At 41.5% G+C, this 20446-nt stretch overlaps 2 protein-coding genes across 2 annotated transcripts in view; one reads left to right on the top strand and one right to left on the bottom strand.

The window, feature by feature from the left end:
• Positions 1-12611, top strand: part of itih6 (inter-alpha-trypsin inhibitor heavy chain family member 6) — a 74411-nt gene extending 61800 nt beyond the window's left edge. Inside the window, exons 3-18 of the mRNA XM_087781812.1 lie at positions 196-231; positions 895-1049; positions 2973-3083; positions 3418-3665; positions 3724-3887; positions 4768-4884; positions 4951-5122; positions 6292-7683; positions 8431-8463; positions 8542-8559; positions 8643-8690; positions 8756-8785; positions 8850-8942; positions 9016-9129; positions 10186-10569; positions 11103-12611. Coding sequence (XP_087637938.1) covers positions 196-231; positions 895-1049; positions 2973-3083; positions 3418-3665; positions 3724-3887; positions 4768-4884; positions 4951-5122; positions 6292-7683; positions 8431-8463; positions 8542-8559; positions 8643-8690; positions 8756-8785; positions 8850-8942; positions 9016-9129; positions 10186-10569; positions 11103-11350 — 3363 coding nt within the window. The 3' untranslated portion in view covers positions 11351-12611. The remainder of the gene's footprint in view (positions 1-195; positions 232-894; positions 1050-2972; positions 3084-3417; positions 3666-3723; positions 3888-4767; positions 4885-4950; positions 5123-6291; positions 7684-8430; positions 8464-8541; positions 8560-8642; positions 8691-8755; positions 8786-8849; positions 8943-9015; positions 9130-10185; positions 10570-11102) is intronic.
• A 329-nt stretch (positions 12612-12940) lies between these two features.
• gdi1 (GDP dissociation inhibitor 1) lies at positions 12941-17734 on the bottom strand. Its single transcript, XM_087781813.1, has 11 exons — positions 17460-17734; positions 16436-16543; positions 16267-16366; positions 15713-15847; positions 15445-15643; positions 15232-15363; positions 15063-15162; positions 14800-14971; positions 14500-14644; positions 14355-14409; positions 12941-14279 (listed from the first exon to the last, which is right to left on the bottom strand). The coding sequence occupies exons 1-11, from the start codon at positions 17502-17504 to the stop codon at positions 14127-14129; spliced, it is 1344 nt and encodes a 447-aa protein (XP_087637939.1). The 5' UTR covers positions 17505-17734; the 3' UTR covers positions 12941-14126.
• Between the last annotated feature and the right edge of the window lie 2712 nt (positions 17735-20446).

Here is a 20446-nt window from a genome sequence, read left to right as displayed (position 1 = left end):
TCAAAATTATTTTCACACAAAATCTCTCCATGACCTTCGCTCAGGCGCTGGAGATCACTTCAAATATGTGGACGTTTTTAGGCCCCGGTGCAGGGAAGTGGTGCCCGGGTCTAGTTTCCTGGGGGGTTTAGTTTGTAGAGACTTTTTTATGAGAAACTCTAATGATGGACTGTTTTATTTTTCTCCTTTTTTCAGAGAATGAAGCGCCAAAGCAAACCCAGTAAACCTGCGGTGAGTTTGTTCAGTGGCTAATAATTCCATCACACATCATCCACCGCTGCTTAAACCAGATCCTGAAGTCTTCATGAAGTCACCAGACGGATGGAAGGAGGAGAATAAGCAACACAAACGAGGAGAATAAGCAACACAGATGATGTTGAGCTGATGGATGGATGACATGTATAGATGGTTATAGTGAAAAGTAACTGAAGGATAATTCAAATGAAAAATAAATGGGGGAGGAAAAAGGATTAATCGTGGGAAGTTTAGAGAAATGGAACTCACCGGATGAAAGTAGAGATCAAGGAAAGTAATTCAAATATAAATTAAAAAGTGATTGATGACTTAAAGAATAAAGAGGATTGAGAATTGTATAGAATATTGAATTGATCATTGGCAGAAGAGTTGGATGGAGGAACAATAAACAACCAGATGGAAACCATAATGGAAAGTAAATGGAATAATATACAAAAAGGAAGAGGAAACAAGATCTTGAATAAATAACAGGAAGGAAAAGAGGAAAAAAAGACAAGTTTTGAGTTGTTTATCAAAGTGAAAAACCATATGAAAGAAGGATGGATGGATCAAGAAGGAGAAGAAAATGCACAACTTAAAAGTAAATTTTAAGGGGAAATGAAACGCTTCATGAGGATTATTGTTTCTTTTTACTTGCAGCTGAAGGTCACTGACTATCATGTCAAGTGTGCCGTCGTGTCTCGCTACGCCGTCACCAACGTGCAGAGCTCCATCTGGAACCAACTGTCCATCACCAAAGAGGCTGCTTTTGAGGTGGACCTGCCGTCTTCTGCCTTCATCTCCAACTTCACCATGTGAGTGACGCCGCCGTCCTCCAGCTCTTCCTTTCCTTCAGTGTGTTATAGTATCAGTATATTATATATTAGTTTAGTTTCAGATCAATAATGTACCGCAGCGGCTACAAACCTGTCAGCAAGTGAAGTAGAAAAGTATTATAAAGATGGCAAATCATTTAATTTTATGGTTTCACTTTGATTATTTATGTCTGTTTAGAGTTATTACCATGTTATACAGGTTAAATATCCATTGGTTACTTATTGTTGCGTTGGATAAATGACAAATATTATCATTATTCCTGGAAAAGGAGACAAACGCGTCTCATATTTTGAAAAATTCTACTGCCATATTATCTAAAATAACGACATGTAAATGATTTTATACACGGATGAAAAATGTTTACAAATCTAGTCTGAGGTCCAAAGATGTAAAGCAACAGAGAGGTATTACCTCAGAATGAGGTGAATAATCGTTTCACGTGATACTTAAGAAACGCTAAATATAAGCGAAACCAAAAAGGTCAACACTGCGGGCTGAAGAGTAAAATCACGGAGCTGGATTTGGGAGCGGAAGCGGGTCAGGAGGAGGCGACACCGAGGGGGACGTGAATCAGGTCTTTGTCAACTTGAAGGAAGAGGGTTTAGCGAGCGCTGAAGGTTTACCGAGGCAGACGCCAACGACTACAGACGAGCGACGCGGCCGAAGGATAAATAGTTTGTTGTGGAGGGAAACAGGAAGACGATTCTTAGCCGGGGAGTCGGGGTCACCTAGAAATCTGTGGGTTTAAGTTCAACTGTTTTCCTTTGGAAGTAGATGAGTGACATCAGAATATTGAACATTTCAAATGTTGAAACTTTGATTTATTAATTTTTTCCTTATTTAAATGTTTTTGGGTTTTTTTACGTTGTTATTTTTTAATAATACAATTCAATAGTTTGAATATTTTATGGTCAAAATTTGTTTTTTGGATTAATTGAATTAAATAATCAAATATTCTTTTACACTTTCATATTTTAAGTCCAATAATTTATTTATTTTTTAAATTCCTAGCTTAATTCAATATAAAATTATATTATTCTGAAAAACTAATTCAAGCTTTCAAAGTACAAATAATTAAATCCATTTTTTTTTAAAATAAAATGCTTAGAAAAACCTTATATTTTCAATTAAATCAAAATTGCGTTTTTTTAATTCAATATTTTTTAAATAGTAGCCTTTTAAACCTCGACATAAGAATATCAAACTGTATAAAATAAAATTAAAATTCGATTATTAAAACTAAATTATTCGAAATACTTCAAAAATAAAAATAAATATTATTAATTTATAGATGATATCGTTGCTCCTTTTTAAATCTGTAACATTACTTTTTTCTGAGAACCTTGTGTAAATACCTGATGCTAGCGTGTGTTCGGTGTTGACCTCATGTGCTGCATCTTCACATCCTCTCACATAAACTCCATACAGTCGATAACACTCACCAGAGAAGTAAAAAAAAATCATGTGGTGAATGTATCGCCTCAATTCCATCTAAACTGAGACGTCTGTGTTCTAATGTATAGCCACACATAAACGGCTCCGTTTTCCATCGCTGCTGCGTGTGACCAGGACAAGAGCCGCTTCATGGCGCCCCGTTTATTTTAGCTTGAAGTTGTTGGATGTATTCGCTGGAAAGACTTGACCTTATCTTCGCGCCTGGTCACGTGACGCCGCTGGCGACCAGGAAATGTGACTTTTTTTTGGCTCTGTTTTTAGAGGTTTGTGACCTGCCTTCGCCTTTACCTGTTTACGACCCCACGTGAAAATAGCTTTGTAAACACCCGCTGCCCTTATAGGCGCTGATGTCGGAGCCAAAATAAATACATTATGCAATGTTGCAACATAATCTGCTCACTGTGAGTCACACACAGGACGGTTTCTTCTTCTGCTGTTCCCTCCAGAACCTCAGGTGGGAAAGTTTACGTGGCCCAGGTGAAGGAGCGAGCCGCTGCCAGGAAAATTTACGATGCCGCTAAGAAGCAAGGAAAAACAGCGGGACTCGTCGCCACCAAGTCAGTCGACACTTTTTATTCCATCAGTATCATACGTCAGTGTTCAGGTGGAGAGGAAATCTCTCTTGATCTCCTCCAGGAGTCCACTTGAGAATCAACTCTTGCTTTTCAGACTAATGGGGAAAATGTTGGTCGGAAAATGAGCTTTTAAGGATGTGAAAACGAATAAAAATAAATAAATGAGGCAGAACAAACATGGCTGCTTCTGTACGTATTTTTGTTATTGCTGGCATATTTGAACTCTGACATCGAAGCTGTCGCTGCCTTTGTCCAGCACCAGCTAATTGCTCTGCGTCAGATCCGTGACCCAGAACCGGCTTGTGTTTCCCTCCAGAGAGAGGGAGATCGAGAAGTTCCGAGTGGCCGTCAGTGTTCCGCCAGGATCCCAAATGTCCTTCTCCATGACCTATGAAGACCTGCTGCCTCGTCGCCTCGGTCGATATGAGCTCAGCGTGGGTCTGAGGCCCGGCCAGCCGGTCCAGAACCTCACCTTAGATATCAGTATCACCGAGCGGACCGGCATCAGTTTCATCACAGTTCTTCCTTTGAAGACCAGCAGGCTGCTGTCCAACTCTTCCCAAGGTGAGCGGACACTTCGGACCTCTCTGTTAAACCTGCGCTTACATGGATGTCTCCGTAGATGGCGCTCCTGCGTCGGCTCGAGTGGACCAGACCTCCTGCTGTGCTCGTGTCCACTACAGCCCCAGTCTTCAGCAGCAGACCAGCTTCTCCCCGAAAGGTCTGAACGCAGACTTTGTTGTTCAGTATGACGTGGAGCTCAGTGACCTCATCGGGGACGTGCAGGTGAGACACTTGTTTCCACAGGAGCTCCTTTCATGTCCAGAACGTTGTCTTCACCTTCACCATGAAAAGTTGTTTTGGCTCAACAGTTGACATTTCCCTTGAATTATGACAACCACTGGTGAAGTTCAGTTCAGTCAACAAACTTTGTTTCTTCTGGGAGAGAAAAAACACTAGCAGCCAAAAGCGGTTTGTTTTCTCAACTTAAATGAATAATTATGCAAACTTTTTTTTTAATTACTTACATTATCGAAGTATACAAGAATATCGAATGGTTGAATTTAACATATAATTGTATTCATTTATTATTGAAAGGTTTTTTATTTAAGCATTACATTTTTTTCTTCGAATAATTAAATTCAATAATTTCTGTATTGAAAGGTGTAGTATTTTATTAAATTCGAAACTTTTCAAAATGTATTAATTGTTTCACAAATAGTTTAGAACTCCAGAAATTAAAATGTACATTTTCTTTTTTTATTTGTTGCGTTTTAAGTAAAAATAATAATAATTCAATATTAGAAGTGGTTTGTCAACAATATATGATATTACATTAAAAAGCTTAAAGCTTTTGAAAGCTAAGTCAGAATCACTAGGTTAGTAAATCACTGCAAATGTATTATTCAAATATATTTATCTCATTTCATTACATTTTTCTAATTTGTTAAAAAAAATGTAATCAAGTTGGAATTAAAAAAAATACATTTAAGTCAACATAATTGTTTGCAATAGCAACATTTTGTTGACAACATCTGCACCAATTAAATCATTTGAGTTGCGGCTGAAGGGAAGTGAGGGGAGGAGCTTAATAACCAACATGAAAATTAATACATTTTCTCCTCACAGATACAATTCCCATGATTCACGAGCTCTCGTCTCTCAGGTGTTCGACGGCTTCTTCGTGCATTACTTTGCACCCAGAGGACTTCCTGTGGTGCCCAAAGACGTGATCTTCGTCATCGACGTGAGCGGCTCCATGATCGGCACCAAGATCAAGCAGGTGACGTCGCCCAGGAGACCAGAACCGAGCGCACGTGTGTCCTCATGCTGTCGATCCTGCCTGTAGACCAAGCAGGCCATGGGCACCATACTGGCAGAACTGAGAGAAGGAGACCACTTCAACATCATCACCTTCTCGGACAAAGTTCACACCTGGAGGAAAGGACGGACCGTGAGGGCGACCCGGCAGAACGTACGAGACGCCAGAGACTTTGTGAAGAGGATCATGGCCGAGGGATGTGAGTCCAATTAATACTTCTGTTTAGGAAGTATGATGACTGAAGTTAATGTAAGTAAGTAAGTAAGTAAGTAATATTTATTTATATAGTGCTTTTCCAGACCAGGGTCACAAAGCGCTTAGACAAGCAAAACAATACTCAAAAAAGTACATACTTTAAAGATCAAGATAATACTGAGAACAACACAGGAGTTCCAGAAAATCAAGGAAAAGCCTGAACAAATAGAAACGTCTCAAGATGTTTCTTAAAGGAGTCAGTAGATCCATCAAGAGCAAAGAGAGGAAGATCGTTCCAAAGCTTAGGAGCAACAGCCTGAAAAGATTTCTCTCCTCTGGTCCTGAAACGTGTGCGTGGAACCATAAGTAGATTCTGATCCACAGACCTCAGAGCCCGAGCTGGGGTGTAAGGCTGGATCAGATCAGTGATGTAAGGATGTAATGATGGTTGTATTGCAATTAAGTTGATAAATATATATATGTACAAGGATATTAATAATAATGGAGTATACATGTTTATATAATGTGTATTTACATGAGTATCTGCTTAGTATATAGATTTATGTTATACATATACAGTATATTACACTGTATCATGTTGTATCGTCAATATAGATAATACAAGATATATTTTTATATGATGTATTTTATGGATATCTGTGGCCATTTGCTACAAACTAAATAATAATTTAAAAGGGGTTAGAAAAATGTATCTTTACTTCTTCCTACTCCTTTTTTATTACAGTATTCTTTTTTCTTTTTTTTTAATTTTATGTTTTTTTTAATGTATTTTGATATTTTATTTATACTTTGTTACTTCTGTGGTACAAAAATGTAATAATGTCAGCCAAAAGCTGTCAACTAATATTTACTGTTGAGAAATAATTATGTTTTAATAATTATATTTTCATTTAACAACCATTTAATTACTTAAATTAATATTTTAGTGTAATCTGAATATTTAATTCAAACTTTGAAATAGTTTTTATTTTTTAAAGCATTTAATAGTTTTCTTTTAATATTGAATAAGTAATTAAAAAGGGGTGGGGGTCTTTTTCTATTTCTTTTGTACAAATAATTAAATATTTAATCCATTTTAGAAAAATAAATAAAAAATAAAAACCTAGAAACGTTCTCAATCATTTTGAAACTATGTTCTTTCCTTCCACTCAGGGACGAACATCAACGCCGCTCTGCTGTCTGCGGCTCAGTTGGTCAACCCTCCGTCCTCCACTTCCTCCGCTCACCTCCAGTCCCGTCGGGTCCCGCTGGTGATCTTCCTCACCGACGGCGAGGCCACCATCGGGGTGACGGCCGGCGACACCATCCTCAACAACGCTAAGAAGGCTCTGGGCTCGGCTTCTCTGTTCGGCGTGGCGTTCGGGGACGACGCAGACTTCCTGCTGCTGAAGCGCCTGGCTCTGGACAACCGCGGCGTCGCTCGCATGGTGTACGAAGACGCCGACGCCGCCCTGCAACTGAAGGGTTTCTACGATGAAGTGGCCAGCCCCCTGCTGTCGGACGTCCAGCTGTCCTACATGGACGATCAAGCCTATGAAGTGACGCGATCTCTGTTCCCGAACTACTTCCAAGGTTCTGAGCTGGTGGTGGCCGGGAGAGTGAAACCGGGCGTGAAGGACCTGAAGGTGTCGCTGTCGGCCACCGACTCAAAGCAGCGCGTGAAGGTGGAGAACGAGGTGCTGCTGCTCCAGGCTCTGGGCAACGAGACGGAGGATTTGCTGGAGTGTTCGGCGGGTGGTCTCGAAGGGATCTCTAACTTTGTGAACCGACTGTGGGCGTACTTCACCATCAAGGAGCTGCTTCTCGCCAAACTCAACTCCAGCGATCCGGCCATGCAGAGGCTGCTGGCGGAGAAGGCCACCAACCTGTCGCTCAAGTACAACTTCGTCACTCCGGTCACTTCTCTGGTCGTGGTCAAGCCTGAAGCGGACGACGTTGCAACGACCACTATGAGACCGCCCACCACGACAAGAGCTCCACCTGTGAAAAAGCAGAATACCTCCTCAAAGCCAAGAAGACCTTCTCAACCACCTCCTCCCAGGGCTGCTAAGAAACCCTCTGCACCCCCCCTCCTCTCTCCCAAAACCACAGCCGCCCCGGCCAGAAAAGCGACCACCTTGAGCTCGGCTAGAACTGCACCAGCTCCCTTCTCAGGCAAGAAGCCCAGGAATGACTCCAGAGCCTCTCCTCCTCCTCCTCCTGCAGGGAAGATCTCAGCCTCAGTGGTAAATGCTCTTAAGACGGCAGCGCCCCCTGGCCCAGGAAGACTCTCCACTTCCCCACCTCAGAAGACGACCCCCTTGAACACCAGCAGCAGTTTTTCCCCTCGCGTGACGGACAGAGAGAACAGCACGACTGCCACACCCCCACCTCTGTCTACACTCCCCCCCACTTCTACCCCGGCTTCGGATTTGGGAGGAAACGACACAGACAACTCCATCGGTGACCCTGAAGATCGTGTCGCTACTCTGCTCTCTGCAACTTTTGCACCCATGCCCGGAGTGACAGATGGACCCAGACTTTGGGAGGCAGCCGGACTTCTGGGTGAGTCTCCTCTCCTTCTGTTCGTTTTTCTTTTATGGTGCAAAATCTGTTTCAACCATATTTTTAAAAAATGTGTCAGTCAGCTAGTAAATAGTTTGCTATTTAAACAACATCTCAGGGCTAAGATCCAGGACTTGTTCTTGTATACTTAATAATATTATATCATAGAAATATGCTACAAATATACAGCTGCAGCGATGAGTGTACTTGGACCAATTGAGAGATGTTGGTGGAAAGACTACCAGGCTGCTCACGACTGCCACACCATATGAAAACTACTTAAAATTGACAGAATAATGCTCGTCTAGAAGTGAAAGTTTGTTATTGTAAATCTATCAAATATTTCAAATTTATCGCCTATTGGGTATTTTCGTCTGTTCAAAGTTCCCAACATGTTGTAAAGTTTAAAAAAGATACACTTGTGTTTTTTCTTTTGCATTCAAACTTCTATAACACAATATAGGTGTCATTTTATTTTCAGCGTAAAAAGAACCAGCCCATGGAAATGTTGACATATGACATAGATATGTATATAATTGTAAGTAAGTAAGTAATATTTATTTATATAGCGCTTTTCCAGACCAGGGTCACAAAGCGCTTAAACAATCAAAACAATACTCAAAAAAGTACATACTTTAAAGATCAAGATAATACCGAGAACAACACAGGAGTTCCAGAAAATCAAGGAAAAGCCTGAACAAATAGAAACGTCTTATTTAACTTGAATGTTCTTCATCTGTCCACTAGATGTCTCTACCTCCATCCAGATCCAAAGAAAAGGTTCGTTTTAATCTGTTAATGTTCTTTACGATATATTCTAAAAGAATAATACATTCATTTGTATCTGTTTTCAAACAGACATGGACCTGGTAAAAGGTGTGTTGTTTTTTTTCCTAAACATCGGAACAATGTGTTTTTAATTCATGACCGTTTGATAATATTGTTATTTTTTCCCCCAGACTATGACGCCACGTACGACTACGACTACGATCTCAACTACGATGAATGTAAGTCCACAATTATTAAACGTTCTGATCTTTCTTCTAAGTTTAATGCATCTGTGTCGTTTCAGGGGTGGAACCAGCCGACACAGAGTCATTCGGTGGGTGTTCAGCGAGAGCAACTAACCGTTGTGGAGTTTGTAAAGAGTTGTGTGGTTGTTTCAGTGCTTGGCAGTGACCAGGACTGTCCTCTGGCTGAATGTCATGTGCTGGTAGAACCACCGTCCAGACTGAGCGCCAAACACTTCTCCTCCTCAGGTCACGACCTTCACTCTCTTTTTACACTTTTTACTTTGAACTTGAGTTTCAACATCTCTCTTGTTGGTTCCAGTCGATGGAGATCCTCACTTTGTGGTCCACCTGCCGAAGCTGCAGCAGAACTTGTGTTTCACCGTAGACGGTCGAGCAGATGACGTGTTGAGACTGTTGGAGGATCCAGAGAAAGGTGAGCTTTATGGAAGTATATAAGTCGTCAGAATATGCAATGATTTAAAATAAAATTTCAAATGTTTTTTTTTTTGTAATTGAAAATGTGTTGTTTTTTTTAGCATTTGATTGTTTTTCAAATCATTGAATTCAATAATTACTATATTGAAAGGTTGAATTCGTTTTTTCACAATGAATGATTTTTTTTTTTTGGCAGTTTTCTAAATCTACATATTCTAAAGTATTCTAAATCCATTAAAACAATTCAAAAACAGTTTTCTGAATTCTATTTTGTATATTGAATATGTTTAAATTTAAATTTAAAAATGTGAAATATAATGGATGTTTTCTAAATAAATGATTTTCAAAAGCGAATTAAAACCTTTTAATATAAAAGTGATTCAGTTCAATTATACAAAATTAAACAAATTCTAAGTAGTTAGTCGAAACAAGAAGGATGTGTCTCGTCTGCAGTTGATTCAGAACTCTGCAGCGAGAATTCTGAGCCGCTCTAGTAGAAGAACTCACATTTCTCCGATCCTTAAAACTCTTCACTGGCTTCCAGTTTCTTTCAGGACCAACTTTAAAATTCTGGTTCTTACTTTCAGATCTATTCATGGTCAGACCTTCCATCAGTGATCTGATCCAGCCTTACACCCCAGCTCGGGCTCTGAGGTCTGTGGATCAGAATCTACTGATGGTTCCTGAACACACTTCAGGACCAGAGGAGAGAAATCCTTCCAGGCTCTCTATCTGTATTTTATTGAGTATTGTTTTGATTGTTTAAGCGCTTTATGACCCTGGTCTGGAAAAGCGCTCTACAAATATAAATTACTTACTTACTTACTTTTTAAAAAACAAAATGAAAACTTAAAAACTGCTGAAATTCAACGGTTAAATATTATGATATTATGATAGATAAAAACATTCACAGCAATAAAACCAAATAAACACCAAACTGTCCATAATTGCTGCCATAAAATGGTTAAATAAACTATATACTGTGTACTTGTATCACCTAAATATACTTAATTAATTGTAATAAAGATGTTTTTCTCCCTCATATCTCTTCCAGGGATCATCGTGGACGGTCACCTCACCGGCGCCCCCTCTAAACACGGTGTGGAGAACCGCCAGCGCACCTACTTCGACCGCCTGGTCATCTCTGCCAGCACAGGTGGCTCCAGTGAAATCATGATCACGCTCTCTCTGGACGCCGTGGTGTTGGAAGGAGAAGGACGCGACGTTTTCAGCGTCAACCAGACCGGCTCGGTGACCAGACAAGGCGTCACCGTTGCCGTGGACAACCACCGTCGCTGCTGGATCGAGCTGTCCTCGAGCGTGAGATTCCTCGTGCTTTTCCACTACTACAAACACCCCAGCTACCTGCAGATGGCGCACTTGGGCTTCTACATCACACATGGACGTGGGCTGTCGGTCTCCACGCAAGGACTCCTGGGTAACTAAAGCTGATACTTTATCCATCACACTTTTTTTTATTCAGTTCTATAGATGAAAAGATTGTCATTCACAACATCAATGTACATATTAAGAAAGTAAATAAATGTCAAGAGCTTAACAATCAATTCACTTCAGTTTCTATTCGTTAATTTAAATTATCTGGTATGTAAGTAAGTAAGTAATTTGTATTTATATAGTGCTTTTCCAGACCAGGTTCACAAAGCGCTTAAACAATCAAAACAATATTCAATAAAGTATATACTTTAAAGGTCAAGATAATACTGAGAACAACACAGGAGTTCCAGAAAATCAAGGAAAAGCCTGGAAGGATTTCTCTCCTCTGGTCCTGAAGCATGTTCAGGAACCATCAGTAGATTCTGATCCTGGATCAGATCAGTGATGTAAGGAGGAGCCTGACTGTGTGTATTTAAGAAGTGCAAAACGTCTTTCACCCATTCTAAAACTTTAAAATGATACCCGTTGAACTGTTTTACTGCTTAAAAACATATCTCGTCCTCTCTCCCCCTACAGGTCAGTTTCAACACGCCGACATATCTATCAGCCCGGTGACGAATCAACCCGAAAACTCGGACGAGGGAGTGGGCGTCAGAGGGGTCCTCCGCTCAGGGCCTCACCACATGCTGGTCACTTTGCAAGACAAGTCTCTGATAGACCCGGGGCAGAAACGACGCTCTGACCGGTGCTGGGTCGTATCCAAAACAGACGTGGAGAGACTTCTGGGTCATGAATACGAGAGCTTTGTGGTGGATCAAATGTAACCGGAGAACTCTGCGACTCCGCCTGAAATCCAACACGACAGACGGGCGGGGTATAAGAGAGTCGGTTGGAATTGGGGAAGTAATTTTGCAGAAGGTATCCTGGACATCTGGAGCACAGTGACGTGGATCTTTCCTCTGGAACTGTCACCCGCCAGTCCGTCATATTGGGGTTCTCCTCCCAAATGAGCCAAGTCACTGTGTCCCTGGACGCATGTTGACGTGCTGGTGGTTTCAATTCAACACGTTGTTTTTATGGCCTTTAAGACAACAATATATCAGCGTCTTTTTTATTTGGTAGTGCTCAAAACAAATTGACAGAACTTTCTCAGAATCAACTTTATCTGTTGTTCGTGCTCCAACTCCACTGTCGTACGTTGTAAGTTTCACTGAATGTGAGCCAAGACACTCGGTGTGTGTTTCTGATTCGTACTACACACACACACACACACACAACTGATGCTTTACAAGTCTGTTGCCTCTGTGTTAAAAGTAGCTTTTCATTACGTTAACACAGGACATCCCCTAATACTATAGATGAGATTTAAAAAATGATTTATTTAATTAATAACCAAAGTTGATTGTAAAATGTATATTTTTACTAGATATCTGCCGTTCTTGCCTCTTCTAGTCAGGACATTTTTCCAGGACAAATATGTTCCAAAGACTGCGTATTTCTTGCTTATCTTGGGTTAAATCATCTTGACACACCGAGCAAATAATTTCACAGTTAATATTTAACACTTTTCTGCTTGATATAGTTGTTAATATATGTTTTTTCTTTGGCAACAGCTGACATGGCTAAAATGACTTTAGACTCTGCATGTATTTCTTCCTCATCCTCTTACTCTAACCCTCTCTACTTCCAGGACACTAACAAAGACGAGTAGAAGAGTCAGATCAGCCTCTGAGAATTATGTCAAGTGTCACGTTAGGATTGAGGTAAAACACACAGATGAGCCTCAAACAACCACAACCATGTGTCACTCAAACCTGTGTATGGTTTTCTGAGTCACTCAGATCCTTTTGTCATTCAAATTGTTTTATGATGGCACTTGTGATTATCAGTAACAATAGAGAAATTATAAAATACGTTGTGATTTTGACCAACAATAAACCAAATATTAACGTTGATCCATATTTGTTTAATTTATCACCAAAGAAATAAGTATTTCAATTGTGGCTTTAAGGGACTGTTGACCATTCCAAAACATATATAAACTATAGTTTGCCTTTTGTCATGAACGTGTATTTTAAGCTAAATGTGTTTATATCAGTAATATACAAATATACTGTATATGTGCCTGGCAGTGCAAAGAAACAAACAATGTCTGGGTTTTTCCATGTGCTTTTTTATTTTTCTGTTGTTTCAATCATAGTTTAATTCATTTGTATTTGTTACACGAGACATTAGGCATTGTTCACATACTAGTGATCGACAAGGACAGTTTCTACCACTCAGCCTCAACTTGATTTTAGTCGGATCGTAAAAACGGGATGGTTATAATAATGGCGACCACACGTGAGGCTTTTGTTGTCAATAAATAAAAACCAGGGGGAAAAAAAGGAGGCGGATTTTTATTCTGACTTTAGGTCGAGACAGAATTCCAGTTTATTCCAGAGCGCACACACGACAATACAGTGTTCCCAACATACATGTACACTTCCTGGTGTTGTCCTTCTTCCGTTCTCTTCAAGGATCCGTGACGATGCACCAGAATGATCATCAAGTAAGGTAAACAAAACAAATCAAATACAAACTTAAAAACATGTGTAATCTTCATCGTAAACTTTCCACTGGAGCTTAAATAAATAGAACAAAACGACGTCCCGGCACTCTGCACACAGGAGCAATAGTAAGCGGTTGCTAGGCGACCAGCTGATTGTTAGATGTTGTTTCCCATGAGCCACTAATCTCAAGTTTAAGGACACAAATCTTTTGACTGAAAAGTCAAATTAAGGCAAAATATTTTTTTCGCAATCAGCACTTGCTACAAACAAAGTTTTATTTGACAGACCAAGAATTGATTTCTATATTCCTAAAACAAGACCTGCAGGTCTTTTGTTCTCTTTGTCATCCTTCCTCGGGTCAGAATCGCTCGGGTCAGGGGTCAGGGGGCGACACGACAAATAAGGATGTAAACAAACCTGACGACTATCTGGTGCGTTCACTGTAAGCTAAAATTTCAGTCTTCACCACTCAAACATTCCAAACATCATTCCCAGAGTTCACTCCCGACACATTCCTCTCACTTCCTCCCAGACATCGAAGACCACAACCTGGAAACGTCATAACTTCAGCCAGTGTGCACCAAATATTAAGAAATAAAAACTCTGCAATAATTTAAAACTATTGAAAATCATGACGCACAACAGAGATGAACGTGTCCGTGGAAAGGTTAGAAGCCACTGGTTAGCTCGCCCACTAGACAGGGAAACACAACAGCATTGCAAAGTGAGCACTATCGGTCGACAGAAAAGCCCATTTATATACTTTCATGTTATTTATCATTTTTTTATGATTGCTCCGAAAACAGGAGCCGGTGAAAGCAGGGCTGACAGGAGCGAGTGGGAGCCGCTGTACAACACTAGTGTGGAGAAGGTGCATGCAACTGGAGGTGAGCTGTCTAATGCCTGTCAAACCATAGATATGATTCAGAAAGAACGAAAACGCTTCGAGTTGGACTACGAGAAAACCATGTCAACCCTGCTTTTCGGTGATAAGGTGTGTGTGTGTGTGAGAGAGGGGGGGAGGGAGGGAGGATCCCGCCCGTCACGCTCACTGCTCGTCCTCGCCGAACACGTCGTTCTGTTTGCGCTTCATGTTCTCAAAGTCAAAGTCGGTGCCGGTCATCCGCTTGTAGATGTCCTTGATGTCGTTGCAGGTGGTCTCGAAGTGGGTGGTGGCGTCGTAGGTGCTGGAGGCAAAGATCTGCGGGGGAGTCGGGGGGGGTGGGGGGGGGAAGGTCAGTCTACGGTACCGTCTCGACTCGACCAGTGGACTCACCTGGCTTTCCGTGCCGTCGTCGGTCGGCTCGTAAAGGTCACTAATCGCCACAAACCTAGAGAAGGAAAACCATCGTTGGAATTCTGACAGAACAACCAGTAGACTTCTGATGGGGGGGGTGGGGGGGGGGGTCTGTAACACTGACTTCTGGTCGATGGGATCCAGAAGCTCCAGGGCCGGCTGGACCTCAGCCTCGGGTTCGCTGGTTTCCACCGTGGTGCTGACGATGGCGATGTACTTCCCCTGCGCCGCCACGTTGTGTGCGTATGAGATCATGCACACGTAGATGTCTGCAGGGAACAGACTTTAAATACAGAATTGAAGAGACAAACACAATCCTCCCTGCATCATATCGTCTACTCTGTGTTGTGCGAGCGAGTTCTTTGTGGTTAACAGTCATGTTTAACACTAAAGAAGTTATTGAATTAAAAAGTCAGTTTCTCACCCGAGCTGCGGTTGACTTGGTTCTGCGGGATGATGATCTGACAGGAGTTGGAGTCGTTGGTGCTCTTGATGGGGTGACTCAGGATGCAGATCACTCTGATCACCTGACCGGCCTTGCGGACCCGGTCGGGGATGTAGCTGGGGTCACAGATGAGCTGCTTGCAGCGAGCCACCTGCAGCACCGGGCGAGAGAGCGTCGTTTAAATGCATAAAAACTCCCAAAGATTACATTCAAATCTTATCATTTTTGTGAAGCAGCCGTACCTCTCCCTCAGACTTCACTCCGACCACGTGACCTCCCTCCATCACGATCTCGTCCACTGGCCTGTTCAGCATGTAGGTTCCTCCATAGATGGCGCTCAATCTGAAACGGGAGTTTTCCTTTGAAAACCATGCGGTTGAATGTGTGTCTTTCAAGGTTCAACCATCAAACCTGGCGAATCCCTGCGGCAGCTCTCCGAGGCCGTACAGCGGGTACAGGTAAGGACTCTTCCCGTAGCGGGCCAAAGATTCACTGTAGAGTTTGATACGGTTGATGGATTCCAGACACGGGAGGTCCAGGTAGCTGCGGAGGACAAGGTAGACACCGACTGATCAGATACTTTTGTAAAAACCTTTAGACCAGGTCGTCCTCAAGCGGTCGTACTCGTCTGTCCTGTAGAGGGCGAGGGCGTGGCCCGTGAAGTCGATGACGTCCTGTCCCAGGTCGAACTTCTTGTACACGTCTCTCATCGTGGTGGTTTTGGGATCGACGCCCTCGAAGGTCTTGGGGTCGTTTTCGTCAAAGTTGGCCACAAAGACCAGAAACTTGCGGAAGCGGCGTTTCTCGAACATTCCCATCAGATCTGCCGTCGAGGAAACAAAAACCTTTGAGTTCTGGAATCATCTGTCGAAGAAGAAGTTGAAGAACATACTTGAAGCCAGAGCCTCGGTTTCAGTCGAGGGAACTTTGTAGATCTTTCCTCCTTTGTAGACAAAACTTCCCTCGACGACTTTGAAGTCCAGATACCTCGTCACCTCCGTGTAGAGCAGCATCTTCACCAGCTGACCTGAACACAAGAGTTTTAACATCTCAACGCAAGTCTGTGACGACGACATCCACGATATTCTAAATTGTGGGTCGAGTGATGCGTCTGTCGCGGGGGCAGCGCTCGGAAGGGAAGAGGCACAGACTTTCCTCTCGGTAGAAATCTCTATTGGATCTTCAGTAACATCTCAGCTGCTCTCTGTGACTTTCCCGGGGTCTTCTCCCAGTTCAACAAGACCTAAACACCTGCTAAAAAATTGGCTAAGCATCCAAAGCTTACTCTCTTAAATGTATCACCACTGCAGGTGAGAAGGACCCGAAGAACAACCGGTAAATGGAAAACTTTTTATACTCCTTCAAGATACTTGAAGACATCCACCTTGAGGAAGTGACACGTTGTTTGACCATTAATTAAAGTGGATTAAAAAAACACAAACCCACCATTAGCCATGAGGAATTTGGGGATGAGGTCCACGTTCCAGTCCCGACCTCTTCCCATGGACTCTGGTGGAGCATCAGGGAGACTGAAGCGCTTGTAGAGCTGCAGGGAAGTGGAGCAGATATGAGAGAAGAGTTCCGGGAATACAACCGGAAATGAACGAGGTGGTACCTCCTCCAGCGGGGTGATGGACGAGCTCTCCCCACCGTAGTACGGGTTCCGGTCCATGTGCAGAACCTTCTTGCCGTTCACGGACATGATCCCGGACAGAATGCATTCCTGCGAGGCAGAGAGTCACTTTAGAGTGCATTATCGAATAAATGAAAGGATGATAGATTTGAAGGCCATTTGAGGATGTGATGACAAATTAGGATGTAAAGGAAATAGTGACCTGAGAGATTTGGAAATGAGCTTAAAGATTACAAATGACACTCCATAAAAATATTAGTAAGCTTGTGGTCATTTTACTGAAAGAAAAACAATTTAAACCTCGTGTTGTTGAGAGGATAGTAGCAGGAAATCACTATATGTATATTAAAGTTGTTTAAAGGCTGTAGAACTAGTGACTTTTGGCACAAAGAAGCAATAAAACCACTTTTTAATGACAGTTGTAACCGAGCGACCGAAGGTTGTAGGGTGGGAGGCAGTGCGCATGCGCAATTGTTTAACCCACGAATCTCCTGAATAATAACATTTTTAAGACGTTTTCTTTTATGATTTTCAGTGGAACTCAATTGCAAATTATGAAAAACGAGTGGTATAGTTGTCAAGCGTTAGCACGGAAATTTGACAATTAATAAAAATACTTTCATATCACGTTAAACAAAATCCCGATTATTTCTAAATGAAAATCTGAGGTTAATCCTGAAGCAGATGAAAACATTAATAATTGACGTTTCATTGAAGGGTTTATACGGCTGGGCCTGCAGCGACCTCAGGATGGAGGCCTGCCTCAGCGGAGGACCAGCACACTGGGGTGACGCCTAGAAGATGCCCCGGGTCCAAAACCCTCATCGAGAACGACTGAGAAACGCCTCGAATCCACATCAACGACGTCCATGTTGTTCTTAAAGGTCTCGCGCGAGGAAGAAAGGATGAGAATATGAAGCTGGGGTTTGACTGACAGGGATGCAGAGATGAGGCCCGGCGGAGGATGACACTGCAGACAAGAAAAAAACCAACGTGGACGACTTACTGTGAGTCCAGTGCCCAGAACGATCACATCATATTCCTCATCCATGGTTTCTAGATCCGCTTCTTCCCGTCTCTCGCCCACTGATCGACTGGATGTGTTCGCAGGAAAACTCAACTGTGACAGGAACCAGGGAGTGTCGCGGAGGAATCACGGCTCGGGATGGCGGTGGTTGTGAGTGAACGCGGGGTTAAAGCATCAGTTGAGTGCGAGCGGCGGAGGAGAAAGTGTCCAGTCTGTCACCGGCGACGACGACCAAAGATGGCCCTGCTGGACGAGGAGCACTCCGGAGTTATATCAGGGCGCGACGTCAAGTAGTCCGCATCCTCCCTTCGCTCTCGCCTCGATTTATAAATCGATGCTCGGAGATAACTCTGTGCAAATAACGTAGACGTGTTGTTCAGCTATTGATAAGCGTATGTTTTGTGGTTTTCATCCTGTTTTCTATGTCCAGCTTTTGTCCGCGTTTGGAACTATATTCCTTTCTATCCAGTTGTAGGCGCAGTGCACGAGCCTGCTCGCTTTTTGGTATCCCTCCGCCCACAGCTGTGTGGCTGGAAATTGAAAGAAACACAAACAAATAAAATGTAAATCGTTTATCTTAACTATTTATGGTTCAGCAGGAAGCATGTAGAAAATATTTTTCCCGTTTTTTATGTGTGAATCAGTAGCAAAGACAGTTGCGAGGCGAGCGTTTTGAAAAAGGTTTATCTTTATTATAAATAAGGATCTAACATTGTTAGTTGTGTATTAATGCAGATCGGACTTGAGGATGTAAACTTGAATGAAACAAGCAGGAAGTGCTTCCCTGACACACGTGACTGTCAGCTGGTGCGTGTCATGTGACCTGAAGAGCCGGGCGAAGGTGTCCGGATGACATAAGTATTCCAGCGTTTATTTAGGTAATAATACACAGCACAGGTTTCTTATTGATTACTTGCTGGAATATTTACGGATGAGTGTACGAGTGTCAGAAAAAGTACTATTACTATTAAAAATGTGTGATTGTAGTTGTGACCTTTGCTGTGATTATAGGGTCAACTTGAGTTCAAGTTCTTTTATTGTCAAATATACATGTATGCAATGCATAGATGAAATTGTAGTACTCTCAGACCCACAATGCAAAACATGAAGTAGACAGTTGCAAGGACATTAAATAAGACATTAAAAAAATTAAATAATAATAATAGTCAGATACAGTGAATATTATATTTATTCTTACAAATGGTGTTGATTATTAATGTATTTATTTAAACATGCTACCTGGTCCTTGATGTCTTTATCAGCCTTTGTGCGACTAATTGTATATAAAAAAGGTTAAAAAAATATATTTGTTTCCTCAAACAAAAACTAATTCTGTTAGGGCTTCAAAATAGAAGGAGCTTTTTCTTTCAGACGTGGCTGTCAAATGATGCTCTAAAGACATGGATGGACATATGGATTTGGATATGCTATAATAGTCCCAAAATTCTGTCTAGATATCGTGATGGGAGCAGAGTCTGGCTGTTCTCAGGCGGAGCTGGAGCCTCCCTCAATCACTCCAACCGATTAATATTCGGTGAAGTCTGGAATCTTGTCTCTACTGTAGAAGGAGCTCGGAGTCACAGCAAAGCCTGTCATTGCCGTCCAAGATCCAGTCAACAACCTGCTGCTCGTGACACTGCGTACTGCACTAGGTGAGGCTGAATAAATCATCTTGGATTTTCCATGTTTTTGGAGATTAATATATCATTTAACAAATAGTTTTTCAGCTCAGATTACTTCTGCGGTGAGACGATGACGATGGTCCTTCTCGTCCACATAAATCCAAAAACTCTCAAGAAACACATTTTTATTTTGTTCTCTGTGTTATCTTGACCTTTTAAGTATATATTTTATCGAGTATTATTTTGATTGTTTAAGCGCTTTGTGACCCTGGTCTAGAAATACGCTCTATAAATATAAATTACTTAGTTACTGACTTAAAGAAGGATCCACATAGAAGACAAACACATGTTATTTGAATCAAACATTTACTTTAAAATCACCATGAAATAAAAACTCTTGTTGAATCTTTTGACTGAACAAAGGTTGATAGTTTACAAGCGTGTTTCAACGCTACACACAGGCCTGGCATTTGAACTATACGATTGTTCGATAGAGGGCAGTAGAGAGCTCTACCCTTTTTCACTAAAATATAACATTATTTCATTATAAACATGTTTGCTGTTCTAGTTACGTTTTTAAGTGAGTTTCTAGTTTCATAGTGACTCTGATTACAGAGTGGATTCTATTATCATTTCAATTTAAGTGATCAAAGACTGTCATAGTCTGCTTATGTAACTGTGACCCGGGATTACAGAGCAGACATTGTTGTGATGGTACATGACTGGATCAACTATTTACACTATGGATCTGCACTGGTTAAAAGAACAACTATACAGAAAATAAAAAAATCCTGACAGAAAAAGTCAATATACTGATGACTTGTACGTTTGTGTTGTACACATTTATATTATAGTTCACGTATGCTCTTCATACATCACTAAGAAGTCACAGGAGTTAAGCAGGTTCTTAATAATGTTTACCAGAGTCTACTGACTCCTTCAAGAAACATCTTAAGACATTTTTATTTGTTCAGGCTTTTCCTTGATTCTCTGAGAGTCCTTTGTTGCTCTCAGTATTATCTTGACCTTTTAAGTATCTATTTTACTGAGTATTGTTTTGATTGTTTAAGCACTTTGTGACCCTGGTCTGGAAAAGCGCTCTACAAATATAAATTACTTACTTACTTACAAAATATTGCTGATTTTTTTTTAATATCCGAACTTGATACTCGGTCCAGGATCTCCTCCTTCACCCCATGAAATACTTATGCTGCTTAGTAAGAGTAGATCCAGTTTTGACAAAGTATTTGTTTTCAATTACTCTATAATGTAATTCTTATTAACGAATTATGAGTCCGAACTGTTTTTAAAACAGTTAACAGTAAATACCATTTAAATACTAGT

Source organism: Callionymus lyra, chromosome 19, assembly GCF_982586985.1.
Source record: "Callionymus lyra chromosome 19, fCalLyr1.hap1.1, whole genome shotgun sequence".
Taxonomy (NCBI): domain Eukaryota; kingdom Metazoa; phylum Chordata; class Actinopteri; order Syngnathiformes; family Callionymidae; genus Callionymus; species Callionymus lyra.
The sequence above is the reverse complement of the archived record's forward strand: the minus strand, read 5'-3'. Positions and strand labels throughout refer to the sequence as shown.